General features: G+C 40.3%; 1 protein-coding gene across 6 annotated transcripts in view; it reads left to right on the top strand.

Moving 5' to 3' along the window:
• The window catches only part of fbxw7 (F-box and WD repeat domain containing 7), a 129,105-nt gene extending 116,792 nt beyond the window's left edge, over positions 1 to 12,313 (top strand). For all 6 annotated transcript variants that reach the window (XM_078262926.1, XM_078262919.1, XM_078262897.1 and 3 more), the window contains 4 exons: positions 3,147 to 3,328; positions 5,536 to 5,761; positions 7,385 to 7,595; positions 9,858 to 12,313. In XM_078262926.1, coding sequence (XP_078119052.1) covers positions 3,147 to 3,328; positions 5,536 to 5,761; positions 7,385 to 7,595; positions 9,858 to 10,126 — 888 coding nt within the window. In that variant the 3' untranslated portion in view covers positions 10,127 to 12,313. The remainder of the gene's footprint in view (positions 1 to 3,146; positions 3,329 to 5,535; positions 5,762 to 7,384; positions 7,596 to 9,857) is intronic.
• Positions 12,314 to 19,009: the final 6,696 nt, after the last annotated feature.

Here is a 19,009-nt window from a genome sequence, read left to right as displayed (position 1 = left end):
TAGCGATCAGGTAAGAGAATGGGGATTTGATTGTGGTGAAAGTATTGCATTAGAGATTAAACATGTAAATCTCTGTTGAAGCTTGCATGTGTAGTTAAGATTTGCGGTCTGGAAGAAATTTCAAAAAGCTTGTTTTCCTGCTGTAGCAGCGGTTGCTTAGACGACACTTGAAGGCTCTGTCTTTACCTGATAGACCCTTGTCTCTGCGTGTCCTCCAGTTTCAGTGAAAGATGTCAATTTTCCAAGCACAAACGGCTGCACCCATTTCGGGCGCTTCGAAGGTGGCTGCCCGGGTGCTTAACAGAGCAGCGCGTGTCCTTGGTGGCGTCTGTCAGCAGCAGTCTCAGCTGTCAGGCCGATCTAAGATGGCAGACCTCTATGGACTGCTGTTATACCCAGAGAGAGGTGTCCTCTGCCAGATGCTTAAGCTGCATGGATACCCAGATTACCTTCTCCTCTTTTTTTTTAAGTAACAGAGATTAGAGATTGCTTTTTGAGCTGTAAATTTAAGATTATTGAAGACAGGGAAATTATTACTTGTCAAATTAGAGATATTTTGCTGATTTAAATCCAGCTTTGTGTCATGGAAGTGTGGGCATTGTGTGCAGATAAATGCTGTATGGCTTCCCTCCATGGACGCAGTGCACAGAGTTCCCAGCTGAGCAGCGCAGCGGAGGTCTGTTGATATCTGCCGGGGTCTGTTGATATCTGCCGGTTTACACAGAATGCATCATGAAGGCCTGGTGATATGATCTCGGCAGAACTCGGCTGCTCCAAATTCTGTGCTTTGGCGCCACAGAGGGAAGCCAAACACTGTTGATCTAAACACACTGCCCACGCAAAGATGACACAGAGCTGGATTAAAATTTAACAAAGTATCCCTTTAAGTTAATGAAAGCCGTTAAGCATTTATCCATGGGTATGTGTGACTGCACAACAGAGGCTGTGAGTTTGATAATTCTGTGGTGGAAAACAGTGTATCTGTGCATGCGTGACACGTCATCAGCTCTTGGTGGCTCAGTTGGCTTAAGTGTCCAGCAGAAAATAACTTCACCAAGTTCATTACTATATCTATCAAGAGGCCATTGAATACATTATTGCACACGATCACTGATCAGAGAGAGCAAAACTGAAAATAATATCCACACGAGGCTAGTCCTTTAAGCATGCTGAATGTTGATTCAGCTATAGCCTGTAGGGTAATCTTTTAATCATGCAGCGTCCGTCTATAATGAGATTTATTGACCTGTGGTAGTTTATTTTAACCTTTTCAAATAATTAGCTTTATGAGCTTTAGCCTTGTTAATCCCTATTTTCTGATATTTCCTGCTAAGGCAAAGAATGTGGCTTTTTTAAACTACATGGTCTTTCATGGTCTAGATCTCTGGGGCTGCCATAGTGAATACTCTCCCACTGTTTTTCTTTATATGAATAGAAAATATGATGCAAATGTTAAGCATAGTATGAAAGCCCCCATGTGTTTAAAAAAAGGTTCATTAAAAGAATGCAAATCTTCTTTCACTCTCAGGGACGGCCTCATTTTATGTTTGTTTCATAGACCGATGCTTAAGCCCTTCGTTTCAGGTATTCTCTCTTCCCACGCAGTGTTTGAGTAGGCTCTATTCACACACTGTGATTCTCGTTCTTGGAACCTCGACCACTGGCTTTGATTCACGCGAACAATCTTGCATCTATGAGAGTATGATTACAATAAACTGCAGGCCTGTGGTTAAGTGATAGAGAAGAACAGCTAATTTTTATTACAAATGTAGATTAATTGTCTATTAATTAATCTAATTATGTTAGACATAAGAACATTGTAATTAATCCTAATAATGCACCACAATATTTTTTTTAATGCACAATAAATTGTTATTCAGCCAGATGTTTTTGCAGCTGTAGTAGAGCTGGGCAATATATCGATATATCGATATTGTGATATGAGACCAGATATCGTCTTAGATTTTGGATATTGTAAAATTGTAATATGGCATAAGTGTTGTCTTTTCCTGGTTTTAAAGGCTGCATTACAGTAAAGTGATGTCATTTTCTGAACTTACCAGACTGTTGTAACTGTTCTATTATTTGCCTTTACCCGCTTAGTAATTATATCCACATTACTGATGCTTATTTATCAAAAATCTCATTGTGTAAATATTTTGTGAAAGCACCAATAGTCAACACTACAATATCGTTGTGGTATCGATATTGAGGTATTTGGTCAAAAATATCGTGATGTTTGATTTTCTCCATATCGCCCAGTCCTAAGCTGTAGTATTATTCATGTCACTGCTGTATAAAGCTAAAAAGAAAAGGACCATGGTAATAAAACAAGAGATACTTTTAACACTAGTGAGGTTGATTGTCAGGTCATGCCCCATTGGCCCACAGTTAACGAAGTGATTCTCTTTATCACAAAAGAGGGGGAAGACAGGCTGTGGCATCATCTTCCTCTCTCACTCGCTGCAATAAAAACCTCTCGCCCTGCTCCACCATTCACTGCTCAGCGGCTTATCAGCTGCAGTCAGGGGGTCACATGTTGAACACTTCATTCACAACACGCTCTACTCTGAACCCGACTATATCCACAGCACTCGCCACCGACCTCTTCCACAGTTCGCTCCTCTCCCCAAAGGATTCTAATTTAATACATTTAGGATAATTAAATCAAGGTTCAGCCTATCAATTCAGTTGATCAGAAATATTTCCAGAACTGCTGTAATCAATAGCTAAACTACCATCCCTAATGAGGATAAATGGGTGCATTTTTCAATTGAAAACAGTCGTCAGACCTTTCTGCAAAGAGAATGAATAGTCTGCTTTTCCAACAGATAAGTAAAAGCAATTATAAAAGCTCAGGGAGAGATTTCGTCCCAGCACAGCAGCAGGTAGGGAACAACTCAGTTCTTCTTTCCCCCCAAAAAAGGTCAGAAATGGCATTGCACTTGTCTTTTTTTCCCTGAAGGCAATAGGAGATCGCAGTGGGGGGGGGGGGATGTGCATATATGATTTTTCTGAGTTCTTGAATGTGAAATATATGAATGAAATCACCCTAAATGTCTTTGAACATGAAACATCCAAAGGTTGCAGTAGCAGTGAGAATTATACTGATGAAGACTCTTCTTCTTCTTTTGTGATCTTGTCAGTGTCTGCGCACATTGGTGGGCCACACAGGGGGCGTGTGGTCATCCCAGATGCGAGACAACATCATTATCAGCGGCTCCACTGATCGCACACTCAAGGTCTGGAACGCAGAGACAGGAGAATGTATCCACACCCTCTATGGGCATACCTCAACAGTGCGCTGCATGCACCTACATGAGAAAAGGTATGGGGAAATCTCATCGTTAAGCTTTATCAAGTGTAAAATTAAAAAACTCTTTTGTAGTGTCTTTTGGCACCGTAGTGCTTTTGATAAGATGCAAATTTAACTAATACATTTAGAGCTGAAAAATAAGTTGATTAATTGATGAGTTGATCGACTATTAATCTGTTAACAGTTTTAACAACAGTTCTTAGTTCCAGTTTCTCATGTGTCTGAGGATTTGCTGTTCATTTTGTCTTATGTGATATTAAACTGAATATCTTGAAGTTTTGCATTGTTGGTCACACAGAACAAGAAATTTTAAGATGTCATTTTGAGCTTCAGAATAGTGTGATTATTCACTATTTTCTGAGAAACTGATGATTGTTAAGTTGCAGCCCTAAATAAATCCTTAAAATATGTTACTTAAACCTGTCACACACAAATGTGACGTTATGGGAGCACCGTAACTATTTATACTCGCGCATGGTGGTCGTGACACTAGTTTCAGTCTTCTCCTGAACAGAGGTGGCACTAATGAGCAAAGGCTACCGACTTTGCTATTTCTACGGACTAGAAGAACAAGAAAAAGGTAAACAACGTCAGAACTGGCAGCAGCATTGCCGTCAATGACCTACTTTGTCGGATCAAGCCTTTCATTCACCATAAAAAAAAACTCATCTTAACCCAGTAAGTTTACAAGAGAGACTTGCAGTCACTCTGAGAGTCCTGGCATCTGGTTGTCCGCGACACACGGTTGACGTCACATTGGCGCGCGCCAGCTCGGCTGCGACGACTGTAAAACGGCCCTTAGTGAGCTTTACAAATAATGTTATAGCAAACCAGTAGATAAATCTAAAAGTTCATTTGTTAACATTCTCTTTCTCTTAAAGGAATAGTTAATATATTTTGTGAAATTTGTTTTCTTGCCGAGACTTTGATAAGAAGATCGATGCCCCTCATGTCTGTATGGTAAATATGAAGCTAAAGCCATCAGACAGTTAGCTTATCTTAGCATAAAGACTGGAGGCAGGGGGAATCCGCTAGCCTGGCTCTGTCCAAAGATAATAAAATCCATTGATGGCGCCTCTAAAGCGCACCAAATAACACGTTATATCTTTTTTGTTTAAACGACAGTCTTCTCATCTAACTCTCAGCAAGAAACCAAATAAGCATTTGGACAATTCCTTTAATGTGCCCATACGCTCTGTAATTATTAGAATCATAATGCCTGACTTAACAGCACTCGCACCAAGCAAAAAGAGCATCTCTGCAACACTCAAAGAGGACAGTATCTATGAAAGTGAGCATGCGGCCTCATAGTGATTAAATAGACCCTGTGAGCCATCTTAAGTGAACTGCTGCTCGCTCATTCACTCAGTATTACACTCCGGAGACTCAAAGTGCTCTTATGGCCTTAGGGCCCACCAAGGTTTTTGTGTAGCATTTGATTACTCACTCAGTGGAAATGCTGTGAGCTGCAGGCAGACAGTGAATAACATGTTGGTGATTTCCATCTATGTAACACCGTGAGGCATTTTATAAATAGTGTTCTGTGTGTATTTACAGCATGTTTTTGTGAATAGAGATAATTTGGAGGAATGTCTCAGTCTTTAGCAAAGTATCAGGAATCTGATGGAAATTAAGGAAAGCGTTGTCAATCAGTGACCAGATTTGAATACTTTTATCCTCCCTTTCTCATGTTTTAATTATAACCTTAAATAATATCATTGGTACAAACAGTAATAATCTGAAAAAATGTACAGCTCGACCAACAATCTTCCCTAAAGGGAGTTTCCTATGCTGTAACCTATAATATATCTCTTTTTTTCCATTCTGGGTGAAGACATTGCTGGAGGGCTGTTTGAGTTAAATGGATGGATGTTTTTGTACTTTCAAGTATGAACATGAATGTGACGCTGTAGGTTAATGGATATCAGAGGAGTGAAGGAAAATGTTCATACCTGTCTCATTATTCTGTCAGTGCAGCCGCCACAGTATGAATGAAGTTGTGTAGACTATTGAATTTAATTGTTTAAAACTTGTGGGAGATGTTCCTCCTTTGGGAAATTGAAGCTCAACATAAAAGATATTAATTTCACAACACTTTCAACCGTTTTAACTGTATGTGCTACACCCAGACTCATACTTTCAACCCTGACTGTCTAACTTAAAACGTAATGTATTACCACACGTACCTGACCCTTTGTGTTTTTCTGGTTTTGTCTCAGGGTGGTCAGTGGCTCTCGTGACGCCACGCTGCGCGTCTGGGACATTGAGACAGGTCAGTGTTTACACGTCCTCATGGGCCACGTGGCGGCGGTGCGCTGCGTCCAGTATGACGGGCGACGGGTGGTCAGCGGTGCCTACGACTTCATGGTCAAAGTGTGGGACCCCGAGACGGAGACCTGCCTCCACACGCTGCAGGGCCACACCAACAGAGTGTACTCATTACAGGTGAGCAGCTTCAGACACACATTCAGTAGTCGGGCAGAAATATGCTGTGTGTGTTGCTTTTTTGCATTTGTACATCAAATGCATTTTCCCCAGCTCAAGATAAAATTCAAGGCTGGACCTGTACCATCTGCATTAGAAATACTGCAGGATTGGGTTGCACTAACTATTCATAAATCCAGTTAAGTTCTCCCTAAGGTCTTAAAAAGTAGCTGGTTAAATTTAAATTAAATAAGTGATTTGATTTAAAAAAGGTTGCACCATTAAAAGTTAATCTTCAATCTAGTACAGACTGTAAACTGGTTTCTAGGAAACTATTGCACCATCCAATGAAAAGCAATCAATTATGTAAACGGAAAGTTTACAAACTGTTTTAGGGAGCCAAATTAAATATTCAACTTAACAGCCAATGTTAATATAAGTATTACTTTGTTTGTTACTCTGCTCACAATAACAAAAGCGTGTATCAGAGTATGTTGTATTTCATGCCGTTTAGAATGAGTGGGAAATATCAGGTAATGCTAACTGAACAGACGTTTTTTGGTCATTTAGTCTAACGTCGTTCTGCCGGAAATTCCGCCGAATTACACTCTTTTCGGATGTCCGTCACCTTCCGTTTTCTTTGTGTTGGTGTTCTAAACTCTGGCTGATTTATGAGGACTAAGGTTAACTGCTCCTCAGATCTCTTCAGGGTAAATCCAGACAGCTAGCTAGACTATCTGTCCAATCTGAGATTTCTGTTACGACTAAAACAACTTTTGAACGTACACACGTGTTCCACCAAAACAAGTTCCTTCCCGAGGCTATTTTGCAGAGGCGCCGCTCAGCACCGCCCAAGATGATTGTGATTGGTTTAAAGAAATGCCAATAAACAAGAGCACGTTTTTCTCCCATCCCGGGAATGCTGTGTGGACTAGCCAGACCCCCCTCCTCTGCGGTGCTGTGGAGGAAGGTCTGGCAATGCAAGACTAGTCTAAAGTTATTAGCATAGCATTTAAAAATTCAGGCTAAATTGTGTTATTTTGGTTAAATTGTACTTTAAAATTCTTCCCAGTTTGTATCACTATTTAACAGCAGTTTAGATCAAGTGTATTAGCACACAAACAACTTACAACTTACAAATGGCAGTTACTAGGTGAAAATATTTATCAACAACTGATTTGTGAGGTGTGTGTGTGTGTGTGTGTGTGTGTGTGTGTGTGTAATTTAAAATTCATCTCTGTGTCCTTGAAGGTGTCCTCTCACCCACTCTGTGTGATTACAGTGCACTTTTAGTTGGTGCCATCACCCTCAGCGAGGAGGCTGTTTACTGCACAATTGAGATTGTTTTTTTGTAGCACGCTGCGTCATTAGGCTTTTAAAAGTGTTCTACTATTGGACATGGGAATACGAAGGAAAGTTTAACGGATCAATAAAATTGATTCATTTCAATGAGTTTAATCTTAAGTTTGTTAATAGAAAGAAGGTATGCTGTGTAGGTATCAAGTTAAGGTGACGGTTGCTATTATCTTGAAGCGGCAACTTGATTTTCAGCCAGTTTAAAATTAATTTCATCAACATTCAGTCTGCTTTCAGAATAAATCAATAAATGTTGGGGCTGAACTTTTGATCCTCTCTGCCTTCTAGTTTGATGGGATCCACGTGGTGAGCGGCTCATTGGACACGTCTATAAGGGTCTGGGACGTGGAGACGGGCAACTGCATCCACACGCTAACGGGGCATCAGTCCCTAACCAGCGGCATGGAGCTCAAAGACAACATCCTGGTCTCAGGCAACGCAGACTCTACTGTCAAGATCTGGGACATCAAGACGGGCCAGTGCCTGCAAACACTGCAAGGTGAGTCTCCCATCCCAGCAGCCTGTTGCACCAAATGACATTGCTAGGTTTAAGTTTAAATGTAGCTAGAGTTAAGGTGGAACTTAAATGTGCACCTCCCCCGAGCAGATGTAAGTCACAACTTAACTGCTGTCATGGCGGAAAGGTTAAAAAAAAATGGTAGGAACTAATGTCAGAGAAAAATATTCTCTGATGTTTACAGCAGGAGCTCATTGGACATTTATGATGACCCTGACATTCAGTTGTGATGGGAATTGCCGCTGCTTACAGTAGGTGCTTACTTCAGCAGAATCTGGAGGTTTTCCGGACATTTGTTGGTGTTTACATCGTTTAGGATTTAAGTGTTAAGCCATCTTCACCGTAGTGAAAAAACATCAAGCACAAGTTGAATTATTGACATGCATTATTATTACAAACATGCGTTGCATTGTATGTTAGCTAGTTCAAGAGTGATATCGAGTCACCTGCAACACCTGACATGTTACAATCGAGAGTGTGTGCAAGCAAGATAAGCCTAAATAGTTTGCTAATGATGCTAGTAATGGATAAATGGTGAGAAGTCTAAAAGTAATGGATACATTAATGGTTCAATTGTATGAGATACATTTGCAACATAGCATGTGGTGTCAATGAAGAGGTACTTGAGATTGAGATTGGTCGCTTCTGGCATACATTGCCTTTTTAGTCTATTGTAGGTCTCTTCATTTCTGTAACTAGGTGGTAGTGTCTTTCTGCAGCTTGTCACCTGAATGATACACCACAGTAGGTGAAATGTCACTTTCTGCAGCAATATATTTGGATTATAGTCATTACCGAGAGTAAGTAGGGACTTTACAAAGTGGTGAGTTTATGCAACAGGCTGCAGAACCATTCAGATGTACACTTAACTGTTACTATACTAATATAGAAGCCTTGAACAACAACAAAAGGTGCATAAGATGGGACTTAGCTATAACTGACTGTCCAATTAAAACCCAGACTGTAAATGACCTGTTTGTGTGTGGCAGTACGGAGCCAACACCTTGTGGACCTGCTGGTCCTGATTACACTCTCATTTCCTTTGTGTGTGTTCAAATAGTTCAAACTGCATTAGTAGCAGCACTGGTGCCTCACAGGAAGTTGGAAATCCTTTGCTGAATAGCAGCAGCAGCAACCACCAGCGCCCCCACCCCTAAATGCCCTCATTAGCAAACTACAACCCTGTGTGCTGGTTCTACAAACACCAACACCCCCTGCTGAACAAAGGGATGCCCCAGTGAGAGTCTGAAGAGAGAGAGGGAGGGATAAGACCGACTGTGTGTGTCTTGTGAAGAGGGGGTGACTACAGTGAAAGGATGAAGGCCGGGGTACTTTGTAGGTCATGTAATTAGGTCAGCGGACAATTTCTGCTAATCATTAGTGTGTTTTGATAAGACAATAGGCCGATAACAAGGTCGTCACTGTCAGCTGAAGAGAGTATAGGTAATGGATGGAGCAGGCTTTGTTGTGGTAATGCGGAGAAGGGAGGGAGGAGAGAGGCAGGCATGTTGGGGGTTGGTGCAGAGCAGTATTGTATACTGGGGTAAATAGCGCAGCCTCTGAACCAACTGTAGACAGAAATGGAAAATAAGTGAAAGCTTGTTGACGGTGAGATTTCAACAAATTCAATGTGTCTGATGAATGAAATAGCTGCTATGGCAACAACAAAAAAGCAGTTCATTTGCCAGCACTTGATTCTGCACTTGTTTGTGCTTTGTGTCGCCCTAATTGATTTAATTAAGATATCATTTCAAGCCCTTATGGAAATCTTAAGTTACTGCACGCATACAGTCACAAATAAAGTCACCTCAATGAAGGCAGTAAAAGCTGCCATCTTCACTTAAAGTGTGGCCAACACACACACACACACACACACACACACACACACACACACACACACACACACACACACACACACACAGATGTGTAGCTGAAACTGCTTATCCTCTGTAACAGAGACAGGCCCAAGACTAAAGCCTGCCTACGGTAGAATACTTCACTACACTGTCATAACAGCTTCAGGAATAAGAGATGAATTCTCCCTTTGTTTAACAGAAGATTTGTTACGAGTTATTTATTCTGTATCTAACTTTCATTTCAAAGTCACCCATCCATGTCTCTACCCACTACATCACATACATATTTATTACAAATGGCTTGACTAAATTAAACCAGGAACTACAGAGGCCCAGGGGGATGCCTCTCTTTACGTCCTTCTTACCATCTGTTTCTTTGTGTGTTCAGGTCCCCACAAGCACCAGAGCGCCGTGACGTGCCTCCAGTTCAACAAGAACTTTGTCGTCACCAGCTCGGACGATGGCACAGTTAAACTGTGGGATCTGAAGACGGGCGAGTTCATCCGAAACCTGGTGACTCTGGAGAGCGGTGGTAGCGGCGGTGTGGTGTGGCGCATCCGGGCCTCCAACACCAAGCTGGTGTGTGCGGTGGGCAGCCGCAACGGCACAGAGGAGACTAAGCTGCTGGTGCTGGACTTTGACGTGGACATGAAGTGAGGAGATGTGGTGAGGAAGGACGAAGAGAGCGAACCGCGGAGAGGAAGGAATAGAGAGGGAATGGGAGATGAGGCACCCAGAAACCAGAGGGCCAAAGCCCAGAACTCTTCACCCAAACTCGCAAAATCTACAACCACCACCACTGACAGTGGGCTGTCCTGTCCTGTCCTCTACCATTATCTTCCCCATCCCCCTTTGGGAAAATGTTACTGACAGAGCCACAGACCCTCTCACGTGTTCGGCCCCTGCTTTCGACCCCCTCCAACCAGTACGAGGTGGAGTCGGAGGGAAACGGGGCGGCGGTGCGCGACCGGTCTGTCCCGCAATTGGCTGGGAGAAGGAAGAGAGGAAGAAAGGAACGACGGATGATGACTGAACTCTTTTGAAGTGACTCAACCCTTTCGGTTTGGGGTCCGCTTCGCACAGAGACTTGGTTTCGCTCAAGCCTGACAGATTTTGAGATGTACAGAGATATATTATTTTTTAAAGATCCCCACACACCCCCTCCCATCCCATCAAGAGCACGCGCCCACACACACATACACTCAACCGGAAAGTAGAAAACATTGACTGTAGGAAAAGATTGAGGAAGGTAAATTTCCACACACCTAAAGAGCTGCTTGTATCAGAGGAGAGAGGGCGACTGGAGGGTTCAGCCTGTAATCAGGCTCGTTTCTTGTCACTCCATTTCCGTTCTTATTGTTCTCCACTCGGTTTCTGTAGTTGTCTTTACGATATCGCACGCAAACACAACTGTGAATTTCAATAAGTTTTTGGTTTATCATACGAAAGAGGTTTCTCACGTTTTTTTTTTCTCTTCGCGGTTGCCAACAGCAACAAATCCCAGTATTAGAAACCTGTTTAGGTTTGCTGTCATTATGTCACAAGGTTTTTTTTCCTTCGTCTTTTTATCTGAGTTGTTTGTTCTTCCTTTTTGTTTTCTACATACCTGGGTTTGGAGCTCCGTCTCCACATAAACATCAATGCTGTCCAGAATTTTTTTGGTTTAGCTGGGGTGGTTTCCTCAATGCCAGTGCTGTGACTAGAGGCAGCAAAGCTCTAAGCGCTGTGGATTAATGCCCCTGAACCCCCAGCCTCTTCCCCTCTACTGTTTTCTCCCAGTGGCCAAACTGTATTTATGCTGCTAGTTGAATGGAAAAAAAGAGAGATGGAACTTTTACTTGCTGTGACGTTTTAGTCCCAGGCAAAATTCCAAATTGAACTCTATATGTTTGGACTTAAAGAAACAAAAGATCACAAAATATAACATCCAACATTTTTGTTTGTTTTTGCCACTGAAACTTGAGCCAAACGTGCCTCTACGAGGCTGAGAGGAAGGAGCATGATCGCCTGCAGAGAGGAAACAAGGGGATGTACACTGTTGGGGTGCGTGTGTGTGCGTGTGTGTGCGTGCATGAGTGTGTGTGTGTTAGCGTGTTAATGGGCAACTTGTAAACACATTCCTTGGGACAACGCTCTTTCAGCCTGTTCTTTGGGGAAATGTACAAATGCTGTGTGGACTGGCAAAGGAAAAAAAAAAAAGCAGATGTATTGATTTTAACACGTGAATGAGAGAACTGTCCCTATCCGTGTGTGATTGTTGTTCCATTCAGAGATGTCTGAAGCAACGGAGGAGACCCATCACAAGGATCATGAGCTGCCCGGAGTCTTAGTGTTACATGTGTTGCAGTTAAAATCACCGGGGCGGCTGTCACAGCCTCGAGGATCGTCAGTGGGGAAAAATAAAAACACAAAGGCAACAAACGTGAACAGAAACATTGTAGCCAAACGTAAAATCGTCTCAATCTCCAAGAGTCACAACTCAAGCTGAACTGTGAAAGTGGTATAACACTGTATATTAAAAAAGAAAACAATCTTGCTCTATCTCCTCTCGTTGTTTTCTCCCTGTTTTAATTTATGATCTGGTTTGAGAAATCAGATTTGTTGCAGGTGTTTTATTTTTTCAGTTCATGTAAACTGCCTGGCAAAAAAGAAAAACAGACAGAAAAAACCTTAAAGGGATTGTGTATTTGTTTGATTCACTTAGAATTTTATTTTCTTATAACTTAAGTGCAATAAAATGTGGGTTTTTTCTTTTTTCATTTCAAGCATATCAGTTGTCTGTTTTTGTTACCTGTGTGAAGGTATCTTATATGTTCAATAAAGCAAATTATTTGGTTAATTACATCCCAAAGGGAATACTTCTAACATGTATCACAGTGCAGGTTTTTTTAGGCCAAATTTATTATGACAAACCTTTTGTATGATGGACTGTCATATTCGGCGAAACCAGGCAATGTTTATCAGGTTAGATTTTCCATGTGGAACGTGTGTTCGCTTCAATGGCAATTTTACTCTGGTTTGAGAAGGGTTTTATTTAACTTTATAGGTCATCATTTTTTAATTTTTTTTTTTTTTTTTTAACTTTGTCAACTCAGGTTTATTTAAATAGCCCACCACGGTCCATCTCACAGTACTTAACGGGTCCGTTTCAGAAAGCAGGTTTAGTGAAAACTCTGAGTTTGTTAACCCTGAGATGAGGGAAACTCTGGGTTTTCTGTTTCAGAAAAAGAGGTAACTTAACCTCAGAGTCAGTTACTATGGTAACTGAGTCTGTGAACCTAACCTGGTCGGGAGCAGGTTTTCTTCAAGAAACTCGAGGTTTCTTCTCTCTCATTTCCTCATTCATTCAGTCTGTATCAGTTTATCGGCATGAATAAAGACAATTGTGTTGGTTTATGTTAGGCAGATTATAAAACTTTTTTTTTCTAAAAACATGGCATTTCATTTTGTCGACGATCCCGTTGATGAAGAAGCTGTATTACTTCTGCTTTACTTCGCAGGGTGTTCTATGTCGGGAGATGATATTGAAACCCTGACATTTTAATTTTCAGATAACTTCCTATTTGAGCGGTATCGTTTTTCTTCCCAGTCTGTTATGCAGCCTATGCTACATAACCTTATCCGTCATCCTATCGCTAACGTCACCCATCGTGGACATGCTCTACATCCCAGCAGATTCTTTGTGTCGCATTACGTTTTTTTTGCAAACGGCAGTTTTCTTTACAACATTGGTGATGCGGAGCATATTAGTAAAGCCACTGTAGCAAAGCGCCATCAGAAGAATGTGACTCGCTCTGAAACGTTTTTGTAGTGTTCCCTGGACACAAACCAGTAAGACACATTAAAAAGGAGTTCCACAGTATTGCTGGTGAATGATGTAAACCCTTTGAAATAAAAGATTATGAATTATAATTCTGTTAATGATGGTGCTGCAGCCTCAGTGGGATTAGTAGGCGTAGGCCTATTTTTTCGCCTGCAGTATTGCACCTAAATGAAATGGATTATAGGTTCAATACCATTTCACCAGTAATATTAGGCTATACTTATGATTAAATATGATATACACTAAATTGGAATATACACATTTACTCTAGCAGCAATTTTCTTTTGCCCTCAATTTTTCTTTCCCACGCAAATTCTCTCTTTTGCAGCAGCAGCCGCTGTGTTGCTTTTTTAACGAAATACATGTTCAAACTCGCGGTTTGTGCGCATGAGTATTTCCGCTGACCCGTTTGTTTGTGGTTGTTACCATGGTGAATCGGAGTATCATGGCTCCATTCATACTGCCTTTTTATTGTGGTGGTACACGCTTGTGAACCTACTCGGAGTTCATTGAACCAACTCATATCCGCTGTTCTGGAACCGAAAACTCAGTTTCCCATCTCAGGGTAAATCAACTCAGAGATCAGGGTTACACTCAGAGTTTGTTAAACCTCCTTCCTGAAACAGGCCCCAGGATTAGAACTGGAATAGCAACTCTGCCATTTTATTTGTTATGCTGAATAGAGCTCTAACCTTCAAACTTGAAACTTGCTGGTGCTAGTTGGAGTGGTGCCAACCACTGATTCACCCTGCCCCTAATAGTACAGCATATAAAAAAGTGAACAGTCAGTATAGTATGCCAAAAAAAGTCTGGAAGAACATGCAAACTCCACACAAAAAGGGCCATCTCGGACTGGGAATCGAACGGGATAAAGTCTGCTGTGCCTACTTGTTGGTGCTAGTTGGAGCAGCGCTAACCACTGAGCCACCCTGCCACCGAATTAAAAAAATGTTGTAAACACTTATAGTATAGTATGTTGAAAATAGTCATAGTCTAGTATATCGAAAAAAAGTGATAAAGTCATGAAAAAGACATTATAGTATGTTGAAAAAAAGTCATAATATAGCATGTCAAAAAAAGTGATGAACAGGAATACAACTTTTATCTTCATCCCTGTAAAGTAGGTCTTAAACCCTACATGATTTGAACACACAACCTTCTGGCTTCCAACCATTCTATCACTCTAAGCTATCTGACCTGACACAGGTTTAAGTTTTCATCATATTAGGCTCTTTCACTTAGTATATTGGACCTCAGATCTAATAGTATGTCGAAAATAGTCATAGTATAGCATGTGGGAAAAAAGTTATAAAATCATAGTATAGTACGTAAAAAAAAAGTGATTAAAAAGTCATGCTATAGTACGTCAGAAAAAGTCATTAGTAAGGTCAGAAAAAAGTGATAAAAAAAAGTCATAGTATATTATGTCGAAAAAAACATGAAAAATACATAGTTTAGTATGTCGGAAAAAGTCATAGTATTGTATGTCAAAAAAGTCACAGTATATGTTGAAAAAAGTCATGCTATCATATGTCAAAAGTCATGAAAAATACTTTATTATATCAAAAAAGACAAAGAAATCTTAGTATAGTATTTTGAAAAAAGTCATTGTATGGTATGTTGAAAAAGTCATAGTATAATATGTTAAAGAAAGTCATAGTACAGCATGTTGAAAAAAAGTGATAAAAAAAGTCAAAGTATAGTATGTTGAAAAAAGTCATAGTGGAGTATAGTATGTCGAAAAAAGCGATAAAAAGACAGTATAGTATGTTGAAAAAAAGTGATAAAAAAAGTCAAAGTATAGTATGTTGAAAAAAGTCATAGTGGAGTATAGTATGTCGAAAAAAGCGATAAAAAGACAGTATAGTATGTTGAAAAAAGTCATATAAAAGTCATAGTATAGAATATCGAAAAAAGCGACAAAAAGACAGTATAGTATGTCGAAAAAAGCGATAAAAAGACAGTATAGTATATCGAAAAAAGTCATAGTATAGGATGTCGAAAAAAGTGATAAAAAAGTCATCGTATATTATATCAAAAAAGTCATAGTATGTCGTAAAAAGTAATTTCATAGTATGTATAGTGTATCAAACCAAGTGATAAAAAAGACATAGTATAGTATGTCGAAAAAAGTGATAAAAAGTCATAGTATAGTATGTCAGAAAAAGACATAGTATAGTATGTCGAAAAAAGTGATAAAAAGACATAGTATAGTATGTCAGAAAAAGGGATAAAAAAAAAAGACATACAGTAAAAGTCATAGTATAGTATATCGAAACAAGTGATAAAAAAAAAGTCATAGTATATTATGTTGGAAAAAAAATCATGAAAAGGACAGTATAATACGTCCAAAAAACTGATAAAAATAGTCATGGTATAGTATGTTGTAAAATGTATTATTAATTATTATTTCTTAATTTTGTCTTTAATTGTTTTTTGTAGAGATAATTCATGTGATTTTAGCCTCACTGAAGCCAGAACAGAAGAACTTATTGCTTTCATGCTGCTGTATCTAAATCACAGCGAAGAAGACCGATTTGAATGTGACCCGCTGGGTTTTTTGTTTCGTCAGTGTCAATTATATCCCGACCGTTATCTGTCATGAGCCCATACAGCTCACAGTAGCAGCAGTAACAGAGTCTGTGCTGTGCTGCGGATTCCCTTCCTGCCTGTTGCCTAGTGATAGCTCGTCTCTGGCTGGGCCTCAGAGCTCAGTGTGCACTCGCAGTATAAACGGTATTGTGAGGAAGCAGTGATGGCTGTACATCCCCACATGAATAGACGCGTGGGGGAGTTTCCACTTTGGTTGGCAAGGTTACTCTGAGCGCCTGTTGTTCCCAGGCTACACTCGTGTTGTGTAAGCAGCAGCTCTGCTCCACTGACTGGTCATGGAGGAGGGTAATCTAGTTTGTAAAATATTTGTTTTATATATGTGTTTCTGGTTTCATGCACCGACGCAAAACGCTACAACAAATCTATGATTTAGGGCTAAAACGATTGATATAACTTACATCAATTTGTTTTAGTCAAGCAAATATTCTCTGGCTCCAGCTTCTCCAATGTAAGGATTTGCAGCTTGTCTCAGTATTATGATCGCTGTAACTTCAATATATTTGGGTTTGGTCCTACAAAACAAGAAGAAGATATGACTTTGGGCTCTGGTAAAATGAGATGAGCACTTTAATCACTATTTTTTGACATTTCATAGACTAAACGATTGATCAACTAATCGAGAAAACCGTAGTGGAACGGTTACTCCTTAATAAAGTGAAAGTACCAATACCACAATGTAAAAATGCTCAATTAAAGTCCTGCATTTAAAATCATCAATCAGGGGAAGTGTGGAAATGTTGCACAATCTGATTAAAAGTCTGATTAAAGGTCTTTGGAAGTACCACTGCATATGTTAGAAAAGCTGTGCGAAATCTGATAAATTGAAAATAGTGATGTTTGCGGCTGAAGACTGCAAGTTTTAAAATTGAAAAAATTGGAGGGTGTGGAGTTAGAGAAGTGAGTACATTAGCCACAACTAGCCTAACACACCCAAATCTCAGACCAAACTATCAGTGGTCTAGCTGCATTGTGGGCAATGTCGGCGCCAGGTTTTGACAAGTATGTGTACAATTAAAAATAAGACGATATCTCTGGTTCTGCTGCTTCAATTTTGATCCTTTTTTGACAATGTTAAAATGTAGTGGAATAGAAGTATAAAGTAGTTTAAAGATGAAATAAGTAAAAGTACAAATGCCTCAAAATACTAAGCACAGTACTTTGTTACTTTCCTCCACTGCAAGGAACACATCAAAGAACCAATAATAAAAATAATAATTTGTTACAGCCCTACAGTATTCAGATTTGTTTGTGCTCATATGAAGAAATAACTAATGTAAATGTATTTTTTTTGGATAAAAAGCTTAACGGCATACTGTAACAAACAATATCATCTGGACGAGGAGACACTGATGTATGTCCACAGGCAGTCCTTTAATGAACTTAATTTTAGGAAGTGATGAATCATCTCAACCCTTGAGGTTATTAGCCATTTATCTACCTTACACTTACTGCCTCGAATGCACTGCACTTCCTCTTGATGAATGAACGTCCCTTTCGCTGCTCTCGCCACTCGAAAGAACCACGTCTGCTGTTGCTCCTCAGCACTAGCTCATCCGGCGACAAACAACACGCCACGGACATGAGGGATGGAAAAATGAGTGAGGAATGCTGCCTCACAGAGCAGAATTTGATGGTACGGGAAGCATTTAAGGGCTTTCGATGTCAAGATAAAAAGGAGGGGGGGAACAAAGAGATGGAGATCCCTCCATCTCTTTGTTCAGTAATCCTGGCCTGCAGCATCGTTGCTCTTCTCATTGCCAGCAGATTCTCAAAGGGCCGTAGCATTAGCAGTGGTAGCGTTCCGTGTCTCCGCTTAATCCTATTTTGGACCTTTGTTGTAGCCCGAGAACTGATAAAGGAGCATTTAATCACCATAACCTGCTGTCAATGGATGATGTTGAATGGAGGTACAGTATTGTAGCTCACCATTGATCCATGCGCACACACACACACACACACACACACACACACAGATCTCAAATGCCTTTGGATCCTTCAGGGAGCCAATGTTGATGTTGGCCATTAATCTTGATGGCTGCCCTCTGTGAGGTCAGCATGTTCACTTAACTCAACTGGAAGTGTGTGAATTTGACAAGTCTGAACTTTTTCTCCTTTACACTCGTCTTGCTCCCCCCCAAAAAAGCTGTAGTTCTCAAAAACCCTTTTGAAATGCAGAGTTCGTTATCATCACAATTGGCGATTTGAATGAATTCCCTTCGTTTGCTCACAGCTCAGCAGCGTACCAAATCACATCTTGTGTTTCATAATGAGATGTGTCAAAGGCGTTCTAGACTACAATAATCCTGCGTGAGAAAGCCAGAAGCAGAAATATCCATTCACCTTTTCTCTCTCTCATAAAATCAAGCAAGGTTAATAACAGCCAGGTGAATATGAGGCGGATCAGATCAGCGGAAATCTCTTTGACATTGGGACTCATGCCTGACTGCCATTTCTTCAGCATCAAGAACGTGACAGCAGGAGGTAAAACTGCAGGGGTCGTTCATTTAAATCACTGACAATCCCACGGACCTCCAAACGCAAGACATTTAGTTTAAATTATATACAGTGTCTCCATAAATTACAAACCATGTTGGGTTGGATTATAGAGAAACGAATGAACGAGACGTCTAAAAAATTCTGTTGATAAAATGATGCAGCAACACAAATACGGCATCTAGGGTTTCAAAGTTTTAACCAGTATGTGTGTCAGCACTTCAGTGTCTAGAAGTACTACATTCTTAAAGATGTCTTGTTACTTACTCACCCAAGAGACGTTTAACTTCCGTTCCAAGTATTTTAAATACTTTTCTCTTACTTGTCATTGACATCACCTGATGGTCATCGCGGTCACGAGACTCATCAGAGCTGTGTGAGTTGGTGTGAAACTGCCTGAGGAAAGAGGATATTATCTGTGAGTGATTACTTAGAACTATTATCCTGTGACCTGAAAGATTTAACGCCTCTTCACACTGTGTAATTTAGGGCTTCCTTTAAAAAAGTTGACAATTGCGAGAGAGAATTAAATGCAAACCACTGGTTGTACACCACCACACACTGACATACTGTATATCCACATACATATGATTTAGTGATTTTGCGATCAA

Source organism: Sander vitreus, chromosome 2, assembly GCF_031162955.1.
Source record: "Sander vitreus isolate 19-12246 chromosome 2, sanVit1, whole genome shotgun sequence".
In the NCBI taxonomy this organism is placed as follows: Eukaryota; Metazoa; Chordata; class Actinopteri; order Perciformes; family Percidae; genus Sander; species Sander vitreus.
This window is presented reverse-complemented; position numbering and strand designations above follow the sequence as displayed.